Source organism: Bos mutus, chromosome 14, assembly GCF_027580195.1.
Source record: "Bos mutus isolate GX-2022 chromosome 14, NWIPB_WYAK_1.1, whole genome shotgun sequence".
In the NCBI taxonomy this organism is placed as follows: Eukaryota; Metazoa; Chordata; class Mammalia; order Artiodactyla; family Bovidae; genus Bos; species Bos mutus.
This window is the reverse complement of record NC_091630.1, coordinates 69,055,435-69,072,446: the sequence shown is the minus strand read 5'-3', so window position 1 is coordinate 69,072,446 and position 17,012 is coordinate 69,055,435. Positions and strand designations below refer to the sequence as shown.

At 54.3% G+C, this 17,012-nt stretch overlaps 1 protein-coding gene across 1 annotated transcript in view; it reads left to right on the top strand.

Moving 5' to 3' along the window:
- Positions 1-15,847: 15,847 nt before the first annotated feature.
- The window catches only part of PLEC (plectin), a 33,993-nt gene continuing 32,828 nt past the window's right edge, over positions 15,848-17,012 (top strand). Inside the window, 1 exon segment of the mRNA XM_070382548.1 lies at positions 15,848-16,571. Within this exon segment, the coding sequence (XP_070238649.1) occupies positions 16,034-16,571 (538 nt within the window). The 5' untranslated portion in view covers positions 15,848-16,033.

Below are 17,012 nucleotides of genomic sequence, written 5' to 3'. Positions count from 1 at the left end.
TGCCAGATTGCTTTGCAAAGCAGCTGCACTGTTCTGTGATCCCATGAGCAGTGTGTTAGGTTTCCAGTCTCTTCACATCCTTCAGTTCAGTTCAGTTCAGTCACTCAGTCGTGTCTGACTCTTTGCGACCCCATGAATCGCAGCACGCCAGGCATCCCTGTCCATCACCAACTCCGGGACTTCACTGAGACTCACATCCATCGAATCAGTGATGCCATCCAGCCATCTCATCCTCTGTCGTCCCCTTCTCCTCCTGCCCTCAATCCCTCCCAGCATCAGAGTCTTTTCCAATGAGTCAACTCTTCGCATGAGGTGGCCAAAGTACTGGACTTTCAGCTTTAGCATCATTCCTTCCAAAGAAATCCCAGGGCTGATCTCCTTCAGAATGGACTGGTTGGATCTCCTTGCAGTCCAAGGGACTCTCAAGAGTCTTCTCCAACACCACAGTTCAAAAGCATCAATTCTTCGGCACTCAGCCTTCTTCACAGTCCAACTCTCACATCCATACATGACTACTGGAAATACCATAGCCTTGACTAGACGAACCTTTGTTGGCAAAGTAATGTCTCTGCTTTTGAATATGCTGTCTAGGTTGGTCATAACTTTCCTTCCATGGAGTAAGCGTCTTTTAATTTCATGGCCACAGTCACCATCTGCAGTGATTTTGGAGCCCCCCAAAATAAAGTCTGACACTGTTTCCACTGTTTCCCCATCTATTTCCCATGAAGTGATGGGACCGGATGCCATGATCTTCGTTTTCTGAATATTGAGCTTTAAGCCAACTTTTTCACTCTCCACTTTCACTTTCATCAAGAGGCTTTTGAGTTCCTCTTCACTTTCTGCCATAAGGGTGGTGTCATCTGCATATTTGAGGTTATTGATATTTCTCCCGGCAATCTTGATTCCAGCTTATGTTTCTTCCAGTCCAGCGTTTCTCATGATGTACTCTGCAGATAAGTTATATAAGCAGGGTGACAATATACAGCCTTGACGTACTCCTTTCCCTATTTGGAACCAGTCTGTTGTTCCATGTCCAGTTCTAACTGTTGCTTCCTGACCTGCATACAAATTTCTCAAGAGGCAGATCAGGTGGTCTGGTATTTCCATCTCTTTCAGAATTTTCCACAGTTTATTGTGATCCACACAGTCAAAGGCTTTGGCATAGTCAATAAAGCAGAAATAGATGTTTTTCTGGAACTCTCTTGCTTTTTCCATGATCCAGCAGATGCTGGCAATTTGATCTCTGGTTCCTCTGCCTTTTATAAAACCAGCTTGAACGTCAGGAAGTTCATGGTTCACATATTGCTGAAGCCTGGCTTGGAGAATTTTGAGCATTACTTTACTAGCGTGTGAGATGACTGCAATTGTGCAGTAGTTTGAGCATTCTTTGGCATTGCCTTTCTTTGGGATTGGAATGAAAACTGACCTTTTCCAGTCCTGTGGCCACTGCTGAGTTTTCCAAATTTGCTGGCATATTGAGTGCAGCACTTTCACAGCATCATCTTTCAGGATTTGAAAGAGCTCAACTGGAATTCCATCACCTCCACTAGCTTTGTTCGTAGTGATGCTTTCTAAGGCCCACTTGACTTCACATTCCAGGATGTCTGGCTCTAGGTCAGTGATCACACCATTGTGATCATCTGGGTCATGAAGATCTTTTTTGTACAGTTCCTATGTGTATTCTTGCCATCTCTTCTTAATATCTTCTGCTTCTGTTAGGTCCATACCCATTTCTGTCCTTTATCGAGCCCATCTTTGCATGAAATGTTCTCTTGGTATCTTTAATTTTCTTGAAGAGATCCCTAGTCTTTCCCATTCTGTTGTTTTCCTGTATTTCTTTGCATTGATTGCTGAAGAAGGCTTTCTTATCTCTTCTTGCTATTCTTTGGAACTCTGCATTCAGATGCTTATATCTTTCCTTTTCTCCTTTGCTTTTTGCTTCTCTTCTTTTCACAGCTATTTGTAAGGCCTCCCCAGACAGCCATTTTGCTTTTTTGCATTTCTTTTCCATGGGGATGGTCTTGATCCCTGTCTCCTGTACAATGTCACGAACCTCAGTCCATAGTTCATCAGGCACTCTAGCAGATCTAGGCCCTTAAATCTATTTCTCACTTCCACTGTATAATCATAAGGGATTTGATTTAGGTCATACCAGCACTTATTATTTGCCGTTAGGGCTCCCCTGGTGGCTCAGACGGTAAAGCGTCTGCCTGTAATGTGGGAGACCCCGGTTTGATCCCTGGGTGGGGAAGATCCTCTGGAAAAGGAAATGGCAACCCACTCCAGTATTCTTTCCTGGGAAATTCCATGGATGGAGGAGCCTGGTAGGCTACAGTCCATGGGGTCACAAAGAGTTGGACATTACTGAACGACTTCACTTTTGATTATAGCCATTCAATCCTAGTGGGTGTGAAGTGGTTTCTCTTGATTTTGATTTGCATTTCCTGATGATGTTGAGCATCTTTTCTTCTGCATATTGGTTATTTCTGTGTCTTCTTTTGAGAAGTGTCCGTTCAGAGACATTATCTGTGTTTACCTTGTTTTTTTTTCTTTTTATTATTGAGTTGTTAGTGTTCTTCATGTATTCTAGATATAAGTCCCTTATCAGATAGAGGATTTGCAAAAATAGTCTCTGATTCTATGGGTTGTCTTTTACTTTTTTGATGATGTTCTTTGAAGCACAAGAGATTTTAACGACGAGTCCAATGTATCTTTTTCTTGGTTGCTATGCTTTTGGTGTCATGTCTAAGAAACTGTAGCCTATTCCAAAGTTATGAAGATTTATATGTATGTTTTCTTCCAAGAGTTTTATAGTTTTTGCTCTTACATTTTGTTCTTTTATCTATGTTGATTTTTTGAATATGGCATGAGGTAGTGGTCCAACTTTATTCCTTTTTTTTTTTTTTTTTTTGCCCACACAGTTTGCTGATTCTTTGTTCCTAAACCAGGGATCAAAGCCAGGGCCCCTGCAGTGAGAGCACTGAGTCCCAACCACCGGACCTCCAGGGAAGTCCCCCAACTTTACTCTTCTGCTTGTGGATATCCAGTTGTCCCAGCACCATTCACTGAAAAAATTCTTCTTCCCCCACTGAATGGTCTTGGCACCCTCATGCTTCTTAATGGATACAGTACTAAGCATTCCATTACGTGGAAGTACCTCACCTTATTCATCTGGTCCCTTTACATTTGGACATTTCAGTTCAGTTCAGTCGCTCAGTCGTGTCTGACTCTTTGAGACCCCATGAACCACAGCACACCAGGCCTCCCTGTCCATCACCAGCTGCTGGAGTCCACCCAAACCCATGTCCATTGAGTCGGTGATGCCATCCACCCATCTCATCCTCTGTCATCACCTTCTCCTCCTGCCCTCAATCCTTCCCAGCATCAGAGTCTTTTCAAATGAGTCAGCTCTTCGCATCAGGTGGCCAAAGTATTGGAGTTTCAGCTTCAGCATCAGTCCTTCCAATGAACACCCAGGACTGATCTGCTTTAGGATGGACTGGTTGGATCTCTTGCAGTCCAAGGGACTCTCAAGAGTCTTCTCCAACACCACAGTTCAAAAGCATCAATTCTTCAGTGCTCAACTTTCTTTATAGTCCAACTCTCACATCCATATATGACTACTGGAAAAACCATAGCCTTGACTAGATGGACCTTTGTGGACAAAATAATGTCTCTGCTTTTTAATATGCTGTCTAGGTTGGTCATAACTTTCCTTCCAAGGGGTAAGCATCTGTTAATTTCATGGCTGCAATCACCCTCTGCAGTGATTTTGGAGCCCAGAAAAATAAAGTCAGCCACTGTTTCCACTGTTTCCCCATCTATTTGCCATGAAGTGATGGGACCAGATGCCATGATCTTAGTTTTCTGAATGTTGAGCTTTAAGCCAACTTTTTCACTCTCCACTTTCACTTTCATCAAGAGGCTTTTGAGTTCCTCTTCACTTTCTGCCATAAAGGTGGTGTCATCTGCATATCTGAGGTTATTGATATTTCTCCCGGCAATCTTGATTTCAGCTTGTACTTCCTCCAGCCCAGCATTTCTCATGATGTACTTTGCAGATAAGTTAAATAAGCAGGGTGACAGTATACAGCCTTGACGTACTCCTTTTCCTATTTGGAAACAGTCTGTTGTTCCATGTCCAGTTCTAACTGTTGCTTCCTGACCTGTGTACAGATTTCTCAAGAGGCAGGTCAGGTGGTCTGGTATTCCCACAGAATTTTCCACAGTTTATTGTGATCCACACAGTCAAAGGCTTTGGCATAGTCAATAAAGCAGAATTGATGTTTTTCTGGAACTCTTGCTTTTTCCATGATCCAGCGGATGCTGGCAATTTGATCTCTGGTTCCTCTGCCTTTTCTAAAACCAGCTTGAACATCTCGAAGTTCATGGTTCACGTATTGCTGAAGCCTGGTTTGGAGAATTTTGAGCATTACTTTACTAGCGTGTGAGATGAGTGCAATTGTTTGGGCCTATCATTAAAAGTGATTATATTTTGGGACTTCCTTGGTGGTTGGTCCAGTGATTAAGAGTCTGCCTTCTAATGCTGGGGACTCGAGTTTGATCCCTGGTTGGGGAGCTAGGACCCCACAAGCCCATCCACCACAACAAAGATCCCAAGTGCTGCCACTGAGACCTGATGCAGCCAAGTAAATGAAGAAATATTTTAAAAAATGATTGTATTTTTAATTTGGCCCCTGGTGTAGATGAGCCAGCAGGGCTTGCTCCCCTTCTCTTCCTCCCCCCTCCTCCGGGGGAGCTTGGGTCATGGATTAGCTGGGGAAGGGTCTTCCCAGCTGGATGGTCAGCGCTTGGCAGGGACTGTTCCTTTTCTGCCCTCGGGCCAGAAAGGAGGAGGGGGCATCTGCTACCCATATGCATCCTCGGGTGGGGTGCATCCAGGGCCTGTGCTGCAGGGAGGAAGGGTCTGGAAGGACCTTGGAGGCTGGGAGATCTTGGGCAGGCTGGTGGTCAGGTGGGCCGGGGGCAGCATGGGGGCTGGGGGCCGTGGAGTGGGGAAGGCGTAGCTGGGGCTTCCACCCCCCTCTTTGGTTTCCTGTGGCTGCCGTAACAAATCGCCACAGTCTGGGTGGCTTAAAACAACAGAAGTTTTCTCTCACAGTTTGGCAGGGCCGAGCGCCCCCAGAAGCTTTGGGGCGGGTTACATTTCTGGCGCCCCCATCTTCCAGTGGCTGCATCACTGCAGTGTCGCCTTCATCTTCAGCACGGCCTCCCTTGCATCTTCTCTTTTGTCTCTTGTAAGGACACTTAGGACTGGATTTAGGTCTTCCTGATAGTCTAGGATGATCTCATCTCAAGAATCTTAACTAAGTTACAACTGCAAAGACCCTGCTTCCAAAAGTAACTTCCCCAGCTTCTGTCTGTTTTTGGAGCCACTTCAGTGCACTGCCACCTGCCTTCAGAAATTCGTGTCTGTCATGTGCAAAAGACATTTGCCTCTCCCAGCATCCCCAAAAGTCTTACAGCCACAACACTCAGTCCAAAAGCTCACCTAAATCTCATCCGAAGCCCCACGTCTCATCTAAGTTGTCTGTATCAGGTATAGGTAAGATTCTGCATACAGTCTACGCTGGGGTGAAACCCATCTCAATTTGTGGACCTGTGAGCTAGAAATCGAGTTGTATACTTCCAAAATACAATGTTGGAGAGGCATAGAGTAGACAGCTCCACTCCCAAAGGGAGGAAGAAAAGATAAAGGGATCACCAGTCCCCAGCAAGCCTGAAACCCAGCAGGGCAAGTTCCAAAATGGCTGAAGGCCTGAGAACACCCATCTGGGGCTTGATGCTTTGCTCTCTGTACCTTTTTCTCTGCTGGCCTCTATCTCTGGGCACAAGGCTCTGCCCTTGGAGTCATCTTTTGCTTTAAAAAAAATTCTATTTATTTATTAGGCTGCTCTGGCTCTTAGCTGCAGTATGTGGGATCTAGTTCCCCGACCAGGGGTCGAACCTGTGTTCTCTGCATTGAGAGCTCGGAGTCTTAGACACGGGACCACCAGGGAAGTCACGATTTTTCCCTTGATGGGCAGTATATGTTTGAAGCTGAGTAGCTGCTTTGTTGCCCCATTTCCTGCCTGCTGCTGCTGCTAAGTCACTTCAGTCGTGTCCGACTCTGTGTGAACCCATAGACAGCAGCCCACCAGCCTGCCTGCAGAACCCCTGAATTCCAACATCTTTCGTCATCCTCTTCCATCCAAGCTGGCAGTGTTTCTGCTGATACAGCACCCTTTTTGACTGTGTGGGTCTCCCGTGTATGTCACAGGGACCCATGCCATCAGGGAGGAGGCTCCTCCTTCCCAGGAGGCCCCTCTCTGAGCCCAGCTTGTGCTAAGATGGTTGGATCTGCTAGTCAGACATCAGCTCTTTTCAGAGGATGACTGTCCAGTCACGTCGTTGGCTCTCTCTCCTCACAGTGAGTCTCCCCGCAGCTGCCTCTCCTGAACCTGGATGGGCATGAAGTTCCCAGGTCACCAGCCCTGGCTCTCTTCCTGTTTCACAGTTCCTTCCACGATTGGCGTCTTTCCTCCTGCACTTTCCTGTAAGGAACAGGTAAAAGCCAGGTCACACCTCCCACACTTGGCTTGGAAACCTCCTTAGCTAAAGATCCAAGTTTGTCTCTTGCAAGTTCTATTTTGCACCTGACTCTGGAACTTAGTTCAGCCAAGTTTTTTGCTGTGTTTAATAAGGATCACCTTTCCTCCAGCTTCCGGTGATTTGTGCTCAAGGCAGTCTAGGCTTTTTCTCCCAGGCTCCTCAAGTTCTCAAGCCCCGTCTGTTACCCAGTTCCAAAGGCAGCACCACGCTTTTAGACAATTGTCACTCCCGGTAAAAATATCTTCATTAGTTTCCCATGTCTGCCATAACAGATGACCACAAGTGGGTGGTCCGGAACAGCAGAAAGTTCCTCTCCCCTCTGGAGGCCAGAAGGCCAAAGTCAAGGTGTGGTCATGGCATTGGCTTCTCTGGAGGCTCCCGGGAAGACCCTGCCTGCCTCTGCCTCTTCCAGAGTCTGGTGGCTGCGGCGTGCCTTGTGGCAGCGTCCTTGCCCCTTCTTCATGGGCCTGTCCTCTGGGGATCTCTCTTCTGCCTCTTATAAGGGCACTGCCATTAGGTTTAGGTCCCACCCAGATACGCCAGGGTGGTCTCGTCCTGATATCCTGAACTTAATCACATCTGCAATGACCCAATTTCCACTTAAGGTCACAGACACGGGCACCAGGCGTCTCGATGTGAGCACACCTTCTGGGGCTGCTGGTCAGCGCCGTCCCTCCAGGTTGCCTGCAGTGGTTTATTGGTGTTCTGTAAAACCTCTGCAGCTTTATGTTTTATGCTTGTTTTTAAGAAAAACGTGCACAGTATTTTATAGTTATAACTTAGTTTATGTGTAACTTTGTAATCTAATATTGTGAAGTATTTAGGTGCAAACATAATTGCGGTTTTGGACTCTGAATTTTAAAGCATTATAACTAAGATCAAGCACATCTTTATTAATCGAAATAGGAACCATTACCATCAACACATTCTTGCCAACAAGAAATAAGCGTATTCCTATAGTGTAAAAATCCATGCTTTGGGATTCAGTGAACTCTTGGAAAGCATTTTCTGCTTCCTTCTGGCAGTGGAAGCATTTTCCCTGCAAAAAGTTGTCAAGATGCTTGAAGAAGTGGTAGTTGGTTGGTGAGAGGTTAGGTGAATACAGAGGACGAGGCAAAACTTTGTAGCCCAATTAATTCAACTTTTGAAGCTTGGTTGGTTGTGTGATGTGCAGTTGGGTGTTGTCACGGAGAAGACTTGGGCCCTCTTTGTGGACTAGTGCTGGCTACGGGTGTTGCAGTTTTCAGGGCATCTCATCGATTTGCTGAGCATACTTCTCAGATGTAATGGTTCTGCCGGGATTCAGAAAGCTGTAGTAGAGCAGACGGGTAGAAGACCACCAATCTCTACCATGAGCTTTTTCTGGTGCAAGTTTGGCTTTGGAAAGTGCTTTGGAGCTTCTTCCTAGGCCAACCACTGAGCTGGTCATTGCCGGTTGTCATATAAAATCCACTTTTTGTCACTTGTCACAATCTGATCAAGAAATAGTTTGTTGTTGTTTCATAGAATAAGAGAAGACAATGTTTCAAAATGAGGACTTTTTTGATTTGCGATCAGCTCATGCGTGTTAAGTCAGCTCGTGAGACACCCGCTCATTCAGGTTTTTCACCTTTCCAATTTGCTTCAAATGCCGAACGACCTTAGAAAGGTCGACATTAAGTTCTTTGGCAACTTCTCCTGTAGTTGTAAGAGGATCAGCTTCGATGATGGCTCTCAGTTGGTTGTTGTCGTTGTCAACCTCCGATGGCTGGCCACTACACTCCTCATCTTCAAGGCTCTCATCTCCATTGCAAAACTTCTTGAACCACCACTGCACTGTACATTGATTAGCAGTTCCCAGGCCAAATGTGTTGTTGATGTGGTCTCCTCTGCTTTACAACCCATTTTTAACGCGAATAAGAAAATTGCTCCAATTTGCTTTTTGTCTAACTTCATTTCCATAGTCTAAAATACAGATAAACAGCAAGTAATATGTTACTAGCAGAAAAACAAAAAGGGAGAAATGCACATTAACATGATGTATAGCATGCTGTTGCTGCTGCTGCTAAGTCGCTTCAGTCGTGTCCGACTCTGTGCGACCCCACAGACAGCAGCCCACCAGGCTCCCCCGTCCCTGGGATTCTCCAGGCAAGAACACTGGAGTGGGTTGCCATTTCCTTCTCCAATGCATGAAAGTGGAAAGTGAAAGTGAAGTCGCTCAGTCGTGTCCGACTCTTCTCGACCCCATGGACTGCAGCCCACTAGGCTCCTCCGTCCATGGGATTTTCCAGGCAAGAGTACTGGAGTGGGGTGCCATTGCCTTCTCCGGATATATAGCATAGTCACATTTATTTAAGAAGGTATTCCGACCCCTTTTTACTTAATGTTACAACAAATACGATCCTTCTATGACATTAGTTCATGATTTGCATGGTAACCATATCCTCTTTATTTTGTATTATTTATGTCTTTGTGTCTTTGGTCGGCCGCAGGTGTACTCAGGGACAGAACGCACACGAGGCGTGTCTCGGGCAAGGGGAGTGGGTCCCGCACCGCCGTGGCGTGTCAGTGGTCGGCAGAGGAGCATGCCTGGGCTCAGGCCCACATGCCATCTGCTGGTCTCAGCACCACCTCACTGTTGTGTCCTTGGGCAGCTTCCCGCTCAGGACCGCATCCTATTGAAACGGATCTCCTCCCATGGAACAGTAGGTTTGGTCTAGTTCAGCTTTTTTGCTGTTGGAAACTGCTGCATAGAAGAGCTGTGTCGCTGGATCGTGTGTGTCTATGGCTGTTGTTAGAAATGGAATTTCTGGGTCAAACCAGCAAGATTTAAGCTCCAACTGCACCATGGTGCTGTTTTGTTTTTGTTTTTTTTTTCACCTATCAGATTGGCAAAATTCCAGAACCCCGGTTTCTGGATTGTATTGGTGAAACGGTGGGAACCAGGCCAGTGAAAGTGTCTATCAGGCCTAAAAACCGCAGTGCGTGAAAGAGCAGAGGATGAGGGCAGTGCCTGAGGGAGGGTGGGTGCAGGCCTGCCGCGGGGGACCTCCCGACAGTGCAGGCAAAGGGGGAAAACCAAGAATCATGTTTGTATTTACCTGATTTTTCCCCATAAAGAAATTTCAGAGATTTGAAGAGGAAGCCAGTCCTGACTGTGAGTTGCATACCGTGTGCAGGGCAGGGAGGGGGTGAGATGGGACCACTTTTCCCTGTGTCTGGGGAATAATTCCTATTCAAACACAATATTTTTACAAGGTCCTAAGGTGTCTGCTCTGGAGTAGGAAATAGTAACCCCCTCCAGTATTCTCGCCTGGAAAATTCCATGGAGAGAGGAGCCTGGCGGGCTACAGTCCATGGAGTCGCAGAGTCAGACACGACTGAGCGACTAAGACACAAAAGGTTGTCTGCCAGGTTCTGCAGTGCCCGAGAGGGCTCACTCCCCCCACCTACCTTGCACCCCGAGTCAGGGCTTCAGACAAACAGCAGCACCTCGCCGATCTGATATGAAATCACGTGAGTGGGTAAACAAGGCAATTATTAACAGAGTTGGCGTGTGGGGCAGGCATGCCTGTCAGGAACGCAGCTCTAGCTCGGGCGCAGTGGTCCTGTGGGGTCAGACCCCTGCACTGGGAACATGAGTCTGCACGTGGGTCTGGGTCTTTCTTTGTGCTTTTGGGACTTTCTGAATTTAAGTCCTGACGGATTTTTATCAATCCGTGCCAGAGAAGTTTATATCATGCACTGCGAATGCAGGGTTTCTCCCACTCTCTTTTTCTAACTCACCATTGTTAGCCTATAAGAAATCTCTCCAGTCTTTAGAAGGATGTTGCAAGCCGGCTGTTCTAGTGAGCACCTTGTTGGTTCTGATGGGTGGTCGACGGTGCTGGTTTAGGTGCTGAGGCAAAGGACACTTCTCATTGCTCTGTGGTCAGAGTGGCGTGTATACGGTTTCCTTTCCCCCTCACGGGCCTGGATCCACCTCGCCAGCAGCTGAGCCTGGAGGCTCTCTCTGGCCTCTGGCCGTGTGGCTTTGGGGACATCCCAGCCACCATGCTGAGTCTTATCGCCCAGCTGCTCCAGCTTCCAGTACTTCCCACAGGGGAGGCCTCTGGCGTAGTGTCACCTTCAGACTCAGATGGAAGTCTGGTCTCCTGTTAACAGCTGGCCTTCCCCACCCATGGTTCGGCCACTGAGGACTTTAGTGATTTAAGGTTCAAAAAGTAAAACTTGAGTTTGCTGTGGGTGCTCTTTACATAGGATTTACATTGTAGTCACAGTTATCTGTGTGCTCCCAGTGGTTCTGGCTCAGACAGTAAAGAATCCGCACGCAGTGCAGCAGACCGAGGTTTGGTCCCTGGCTCGGGAAGATCCTCTGGAGGAGGAAATGGCAACCCACTTCAGCATTCTTGCTTGGGAAATCCCATGGACAGAGGAGCCTGGCAGGCTAGTCCATGGGGTTACAAGGAGTTGAACACGACTGAAGGGACTGACACTATTTCTGTAACACTTGCACTGTATTAGCCTATATGCAAATACTACTTCAGTTTTTAGAAGGGACTTGAGCATCCAAGGATTTGAGTGTTGGCTGGGGTTCTGGCACCAGTTCCCCTCAGACCCTGAGGGACCCCTGGACCTCCTTTCCCAGTTTATTGGGCCACTTTGTAAAAATCAGAAATCCCAGTGAGTTTTTATGAGTTGTCAGAAATTTTGACATTGATACATAGGTTTTCTCCTTTAATCTATTAATGAGGTAAACCTGTTAATAGAGTGCCCTGTGTGATTACAGGGGAACCCTACGTAGAAGCCGTCTGTGGCTATCACCTGCCAACCAATCACTAGTGAGCTGCTGCAGGGCAGGCTGTCCCGGGGTGGGTGCAGCGTGAAGCTGGGGAGCGCTGGTGGGGAACAGGGACTTGAGGGCAAGGAGGGCCTTGGGAACAGTGGGATGGTCTGGTTGGCAGGCGGGGTGTGTGGGGGTGGGGTCCCCCTTGCCTCTGGCCCGGGGCCATACCTGCCAGGGTCTCAGGAGACTCGGGGGGCACTTTGTCCCAGACAGAGGGGCTGGGAAGGAGGGGGCCTGGCTGTGGTGGAGGAGCTCAGCTCACGTCCCATGGACCATGGGGGTGTGAGCTGCTTCTTTGCTCATCAGCCTGTACCTGTGAGTGCTGCTGGCTTCACCCCTGTGGTGTCATCACGTGCCCCCCAGTCCAGACCCAACAGTCAGTGGGCCTGCGGCAGGAAGGGTGGGTGCCTGAAGGTGGCAGCCCACCTGGGGTGGGTGTGGGCCCCCAGGGAGGAGCCTTGGGTAAGGACGGAGGGAAGACTGGGGTGTAGGCCTGTGGGAGACCAGGGTGCCTGTGCCCCACAGCCCCGCACAGAGGACCAGGGTGGAGTGGGAGGCATAGCCTGGGGCTGACCTTGAAGCAGTGTGCCCGCGGCACCATGAATGAGGCCGAGCTCATCCCATTGGGCAGTGCCAGGGGGGACATTCTCCCCAGGGCACCGGCAGTGATGCTCGGTGTCCAGGAGGCTGATCCTGTCAGCAGTAGGGCTGGTGGTGGGGACCCCGCGAGATGTGCTGGGACCCAGACAGTTGGTGGCAGATGGACAGACCAGACGGTGGAGCCACCAGGACCCGCGGGGCTGACCCACCGCGGGATGACCCCAGGGTGCTGGCCGGAGCTGCTGGGTGGTGGGTGGTGGCGCCTCCAGAGCTGGGAGACAGGAGCACCCCGAGACAAGCCCGTTGGGGACTTCACAGTGGGGAGGTGGGGGCTGGCTGCCATTTGGGGGGTCATGTCACCCAACAGGCTGAGGTGACCCAGAGGAGCATGTGGGTGGAGGAGGGCCCCAGCGGAGGGATAAGGGGAGAGCTTGGCAGGTGGGGAAGTGAGCCATGATGAAGGGCCCTGCCTCTGCCCAGTGGGACCCACCTTCGGGCCTCACCCGGGGCGCTGGCTGGGGAGATCGCCAGGAGGTCCAGACTGTCGGGCCTCTCCGTCAAGGAGTGAGTGGCCATGATTTCGAGGTCAGGAAAGCCACGTGCAGGGGCGACTAGGAGGGCACTCCGAGGGTGGCCAGCGGTGAGGGTCGGGGACTGTGTGTGGGGGCTGGGCCTGCCAGGCGCGCCTGGATCCAGCTTGCTGGCCTGGCAGTCTGGCTGGGGTCAGCGGGGTCAGGCGATCGAGAGCTAGAGGCTGGAGGGGTGACGCCTGCGTCTGATGGGAGCAAGCGCCGGTGCCCAGGCCCTGCGCATTGATTAGCCGAGGCTCCACCCCGGCTGGAAAGCCCCGCCCCGCGCCTCCCGGCTCCTCCCCCAGGCTGCGGCTCTGGCCTGGGCAGTGCAGTGCGGGGCTGGACTCTGCGTGGCGGCGGCCGCGCCGCCCTCAGCCCCAGAGGAGACATGGACCCCTCGCGAGCCATCCAGCAAGAGATCAGCTCCCTCAAAGGTGCGGGCCGAGGCCGGGGGCCGAGACAGGGGATGGGGTTTGTGGACCAAGCTGTGACCTCTGCCTGGATGCAGTCCCCACAGAGCAGTGGTCGGAGTCTGCAGCTCTGGGGGCAGCTTTGGGAGTGGGGAGCTGGAGCCCCAGGAGGCCCGGCCCATGCCCCACTGGGGCTGCACCTGGTGCGAGGTCCTCCCGAGGCTGGCTAGGAGGGCTCCAGCCGCAGCCCCGCAGCCCCGCAGCCCCGCAGCCCTGCAGTGTGTCGGGGGGCGGGGCGGCTGCTGCGGCGGCGGGGGCGGGGCTGAGGCGGGAGCTGGCCTCTGCTGGCGGTCGGGTTGGCACTTTCTCCTCCAGCACTCTGTCGAGTCCCCGCCCAGCTCGTCGGCCTGCCCCCAGCGTCCGAGGGGACCCGGCCGGGCCTGGGGGATCACTAGGGGGAGGCGCCAGGCGGGCTGGCCCCGGGCAAGTCCACACTGCGGTTCTTTGTTCTGGGATGGGGGGGCCTGGGGGCTGCCCAATGGCGCCGACTGGTTGCCCTGGAGACCCGGAGAGGCCTGGAGTGGGGTGGAGGGGGCCGCCCTGTCTGCCCGCCCGGGCCCTCCCTTTGCTGAATCAGCGGCTGCGGTTCCCGCAGTGTGGGGGATGGGCAGAAAGGGGCGTTCTCCCAGCCCTGGGACCTCGGGGACACGGGGGGTGCGCTGGGAGTAGGGCCGAGGGAGGTGTGCCGCAGCCGGCCGCGCGGGCCAGGCCGGGAACATCCTGCCCCTGGTCCCTCCGTGCTCCTCCCCTCAGCCTGCGAGGCCGGGCTGGTGGGCGGGAGGGGGACGCCCCTTCGCGCCCCGCCCCCTTTCTTGAGCGTCGCGAATTGCTGCCCTCTCCTGCCGGGGATGGCAAGGGTGGGGGTGACGGGGCTGAGGCCAGAGCAGGGCTGTGTTGGAGGAGATTCCTTGGTCTGGGGGCCTTGGGTGCGGCTTGAAATAGTTTTGGAAGGGGGGATGCTTTGGGGTTGGTTTGGTGGGGGACTTGTGGGTTGAGGGGGTTAGACCGGAGAATCAAACTAAGAAAATGTGCGTTGAGTGTACGGGGTGGCTGGGAAGGAGAGGAAGTCAGCGTGGGGCTGTGGGGTGGGCAGGGGGAGCGCCGGTGGCCTCAGGGAGGGCTGAGGGACAGGCCAGGAGTGGCCTTCCGCGAGCGCAGGGCCAGGCCGGGCCGCTGGCTTGAGTGCTGGCCTGAACCCACGGCTCGTGTTGGTTCTGCAAGCCACAAGTCCTGGTGGCCCGCAGGGCGCGCGGGCGCCGCTCGGCAGAGAGGGCGCGGCAGCTGCCCACCCCCGCGTCCTCCCAGCCGGCGCCTCGCCCTCCCTGAGCCGGAGTCCGGCCGCGCTGGGCCCCTGCCCGCCGGCGGAGGGAGAGCCTAAGAGAGCCGGCGGGCAGGGCTGTGGGCACAGTTGGCTGTGCCTGCAGTTTCCTCTGCCACAACTCCGGGGGCGCGCGCGCGCGTCTGTGTGTGGGGAGCGGTTCTGCAGTGCCATGGCAACGGCCTCAGAACCCCGCCCCCATGCGCCGCCTGTTTGCCGCCTGCCAGCCGGAGCCTCCCACCTCAGGATCCCCCCACCTCCGCCCTATGTCCAATCAGTTCCCGGGTTGCCCGTGCTTGGTGGGAATGGGTGTGTCTGCTTGGTGGAGGGGGCAGCCCCAGGTGGGAGAGTTGGGGTATCGGGCAGGATGGGGAGGCGCGGAGTGTCTGCGGTTGGAGCCTCAGCAGCTAGAGCCTGGGGGGGACCGCTGGGTGTGGCCAGGCCAGGATCCAGGGTCCTCACGTGGAGCATACGGTCCCTTCCCCGCTGCCTGCCCCCCATCACTGGGGCCCCCAGACCCTCATGTAGCTGGGCTCCCATGCATCTGTCCAGCTGGCTCACAGGAGGCTCTGGGTGGTGAGGGGGGCTGGGGGGGGGCGGACTTGGTGACTTTGATTCCCTGTAGCAGCTGAGAGCTTCTGGCCTCTGACAGCTGGCCTGGGGCAGTGGGGGATGGAGGCCCCTCTCCGAGCCCCCCAGCCGGTGCCCTGCTCGGAGTCCTCTGGACTCGGAGCTGACTCTATGCTCCTGGCCCACCCTTGATCTGAACCAGCATGGCAAGTGTTAAAAAGGGCCGCCAGTGTCTAGGTCTGATTTTGGCGGTGGGGGCTCTGTCCCTTCCCTGTCTGACGGACAGCAGCCAGTGGGGCCTGCAGCCTGCCTGTCCGTGTGCTGTAGCAGCTGCCCCTGCCATGCCCCCAGACCCCTGACCCCAAGACCCCAGCTCTCCTCCTCCCTCCTCAGACACCGGAACCCTCAGCACCTCCTCTCTGCCCCCCAAGACTTCACCCCTCCTCCCTTAGACCTGGAGCGCCCCCTGCCGGGACGGGCAGCACCCTGTTCAGATCCTTGTGACTCCTGAGGCCCTGAGACCACACCGGGGCCTGAGGACCCTCCTGCTCTCTCTCCTTCCGCTTCCCTCTGCCACCCTTTGGACTCTGGGTCCATGGCTGCTCCCGCTGGCCCGCCCTCCCGCTAGTCTTAGAACCTTGAAGGAAGTGTTTAGAAACTGATGTAATTACTGACGTGGAGCCGCTGGCCGGCTCTTCGGGAGGGGGCCTGCCTTGAGGGTGGCCCCTCTGCAAGGTGCCCCCCCACCCTGCGAGGGGCCCTGTTGGCCGAGGGTGGGAGGGGCCGCCCTTGCTGCTGAGTCAGAGGGGGCCGGCCTGGGCGTCCTGAAGGGCGGGCGGGCGAGAGGCTCTCGCAGGCGGTGGGCAGGCCGCAGTGCCGGCAGGAATTGCACGGAGCCAGGGAGCCTGGCGCCGCGAGCTGCAAGCCCGGAGCCCGCGCCCTCGAACTCAGCGCTCCGCGCCGCAGCCTGCCTGCCCCGGGGCCCGTTTGTGCGCTGTGTGCAGGGCGTCTCCTGGCCTCTTCTCTGGGCCCCGCCCGTGCCCTTGGTTCACCGACTCCCGCAGCCATGGTGGCCGGCATGTTCATGCCGCTGGACCAGCTGCGGGCCATTTATGAGGTGCTTTTCCGAGAGGGCGTGATGGTGGCCAAGAAGGACCGGCGGCCCCGCAGCCTGCACCCTCACGTGCCCGGAGTCACCAACCTCCAGGTCATGCGCGCCATGGCCTCCCTGAGGGCGCGGGGCCTGGTGCGGGAGACCTTCGCCTGGCGCCACTTTTACTGGTACCTGACCAACGAGGGCATTGCCCACCTGCGCCAGTACCTGCACCTGCCCCCGGAGATCGTGCCTGCCTCTCTGCAGCGTGTGCGCCGCCCCGTGGCCATGGTGATGCCTGCGCGCCGCACCCCCCATGTGCAGGCCGTGCAGGGTCCCCTGGGCTGCCCGCCCAAGCGGGGGCCGCCACCCACCGAGGACCCTGCCCGAGAGGAGCGGTGCGTCTACCGCCGGAAGGAGCCTGAGGAGGGGGCACCAGAGCCCCCTGTGGTGCCTGCCACCACCCCAGGGACCCTGGCAAGGCAGGGGCTGGAGCCTGCCCCACCCACAGGTAGCTGCACCCTGCCCCCAGCTGGAGGGCAGGGGTGTGGGGGCCTGGGCCTGGTGGGTGGGGGTGCGGGGCCTGGGCCTGGTGGACGGGGTGGGCAGCAGGTGTGCAAAAGCTCTGCTCCTGCCAGCAGGCGGCGCTCTCTCTGCCAGGGCACTCTTGCCAGTGGACGCCAGGGCTCCTCCTCCTGGCTTGAGGATCTTGGGGTGGGTAGGCCAAGGAGGAGCCCGTGGGTTACTGCCACCCATAGCCAGGCACACCCTGGGGCTGGGGGTGGGGCTCGCGGTTCTTGGACTGGCAGGACCAGCTGTCGGCACAGCCCTGGCCGGCACCCTGGGCCCTCTCGCCAGCATCACCCTCGTCCTGTGCCCTGCCCGCCCCCTCCCTGCCCCAGGGATTTGTCTGCTCCAGGCTCTCTCTGCAGGGGGTGGGGGCGTGCAGAGG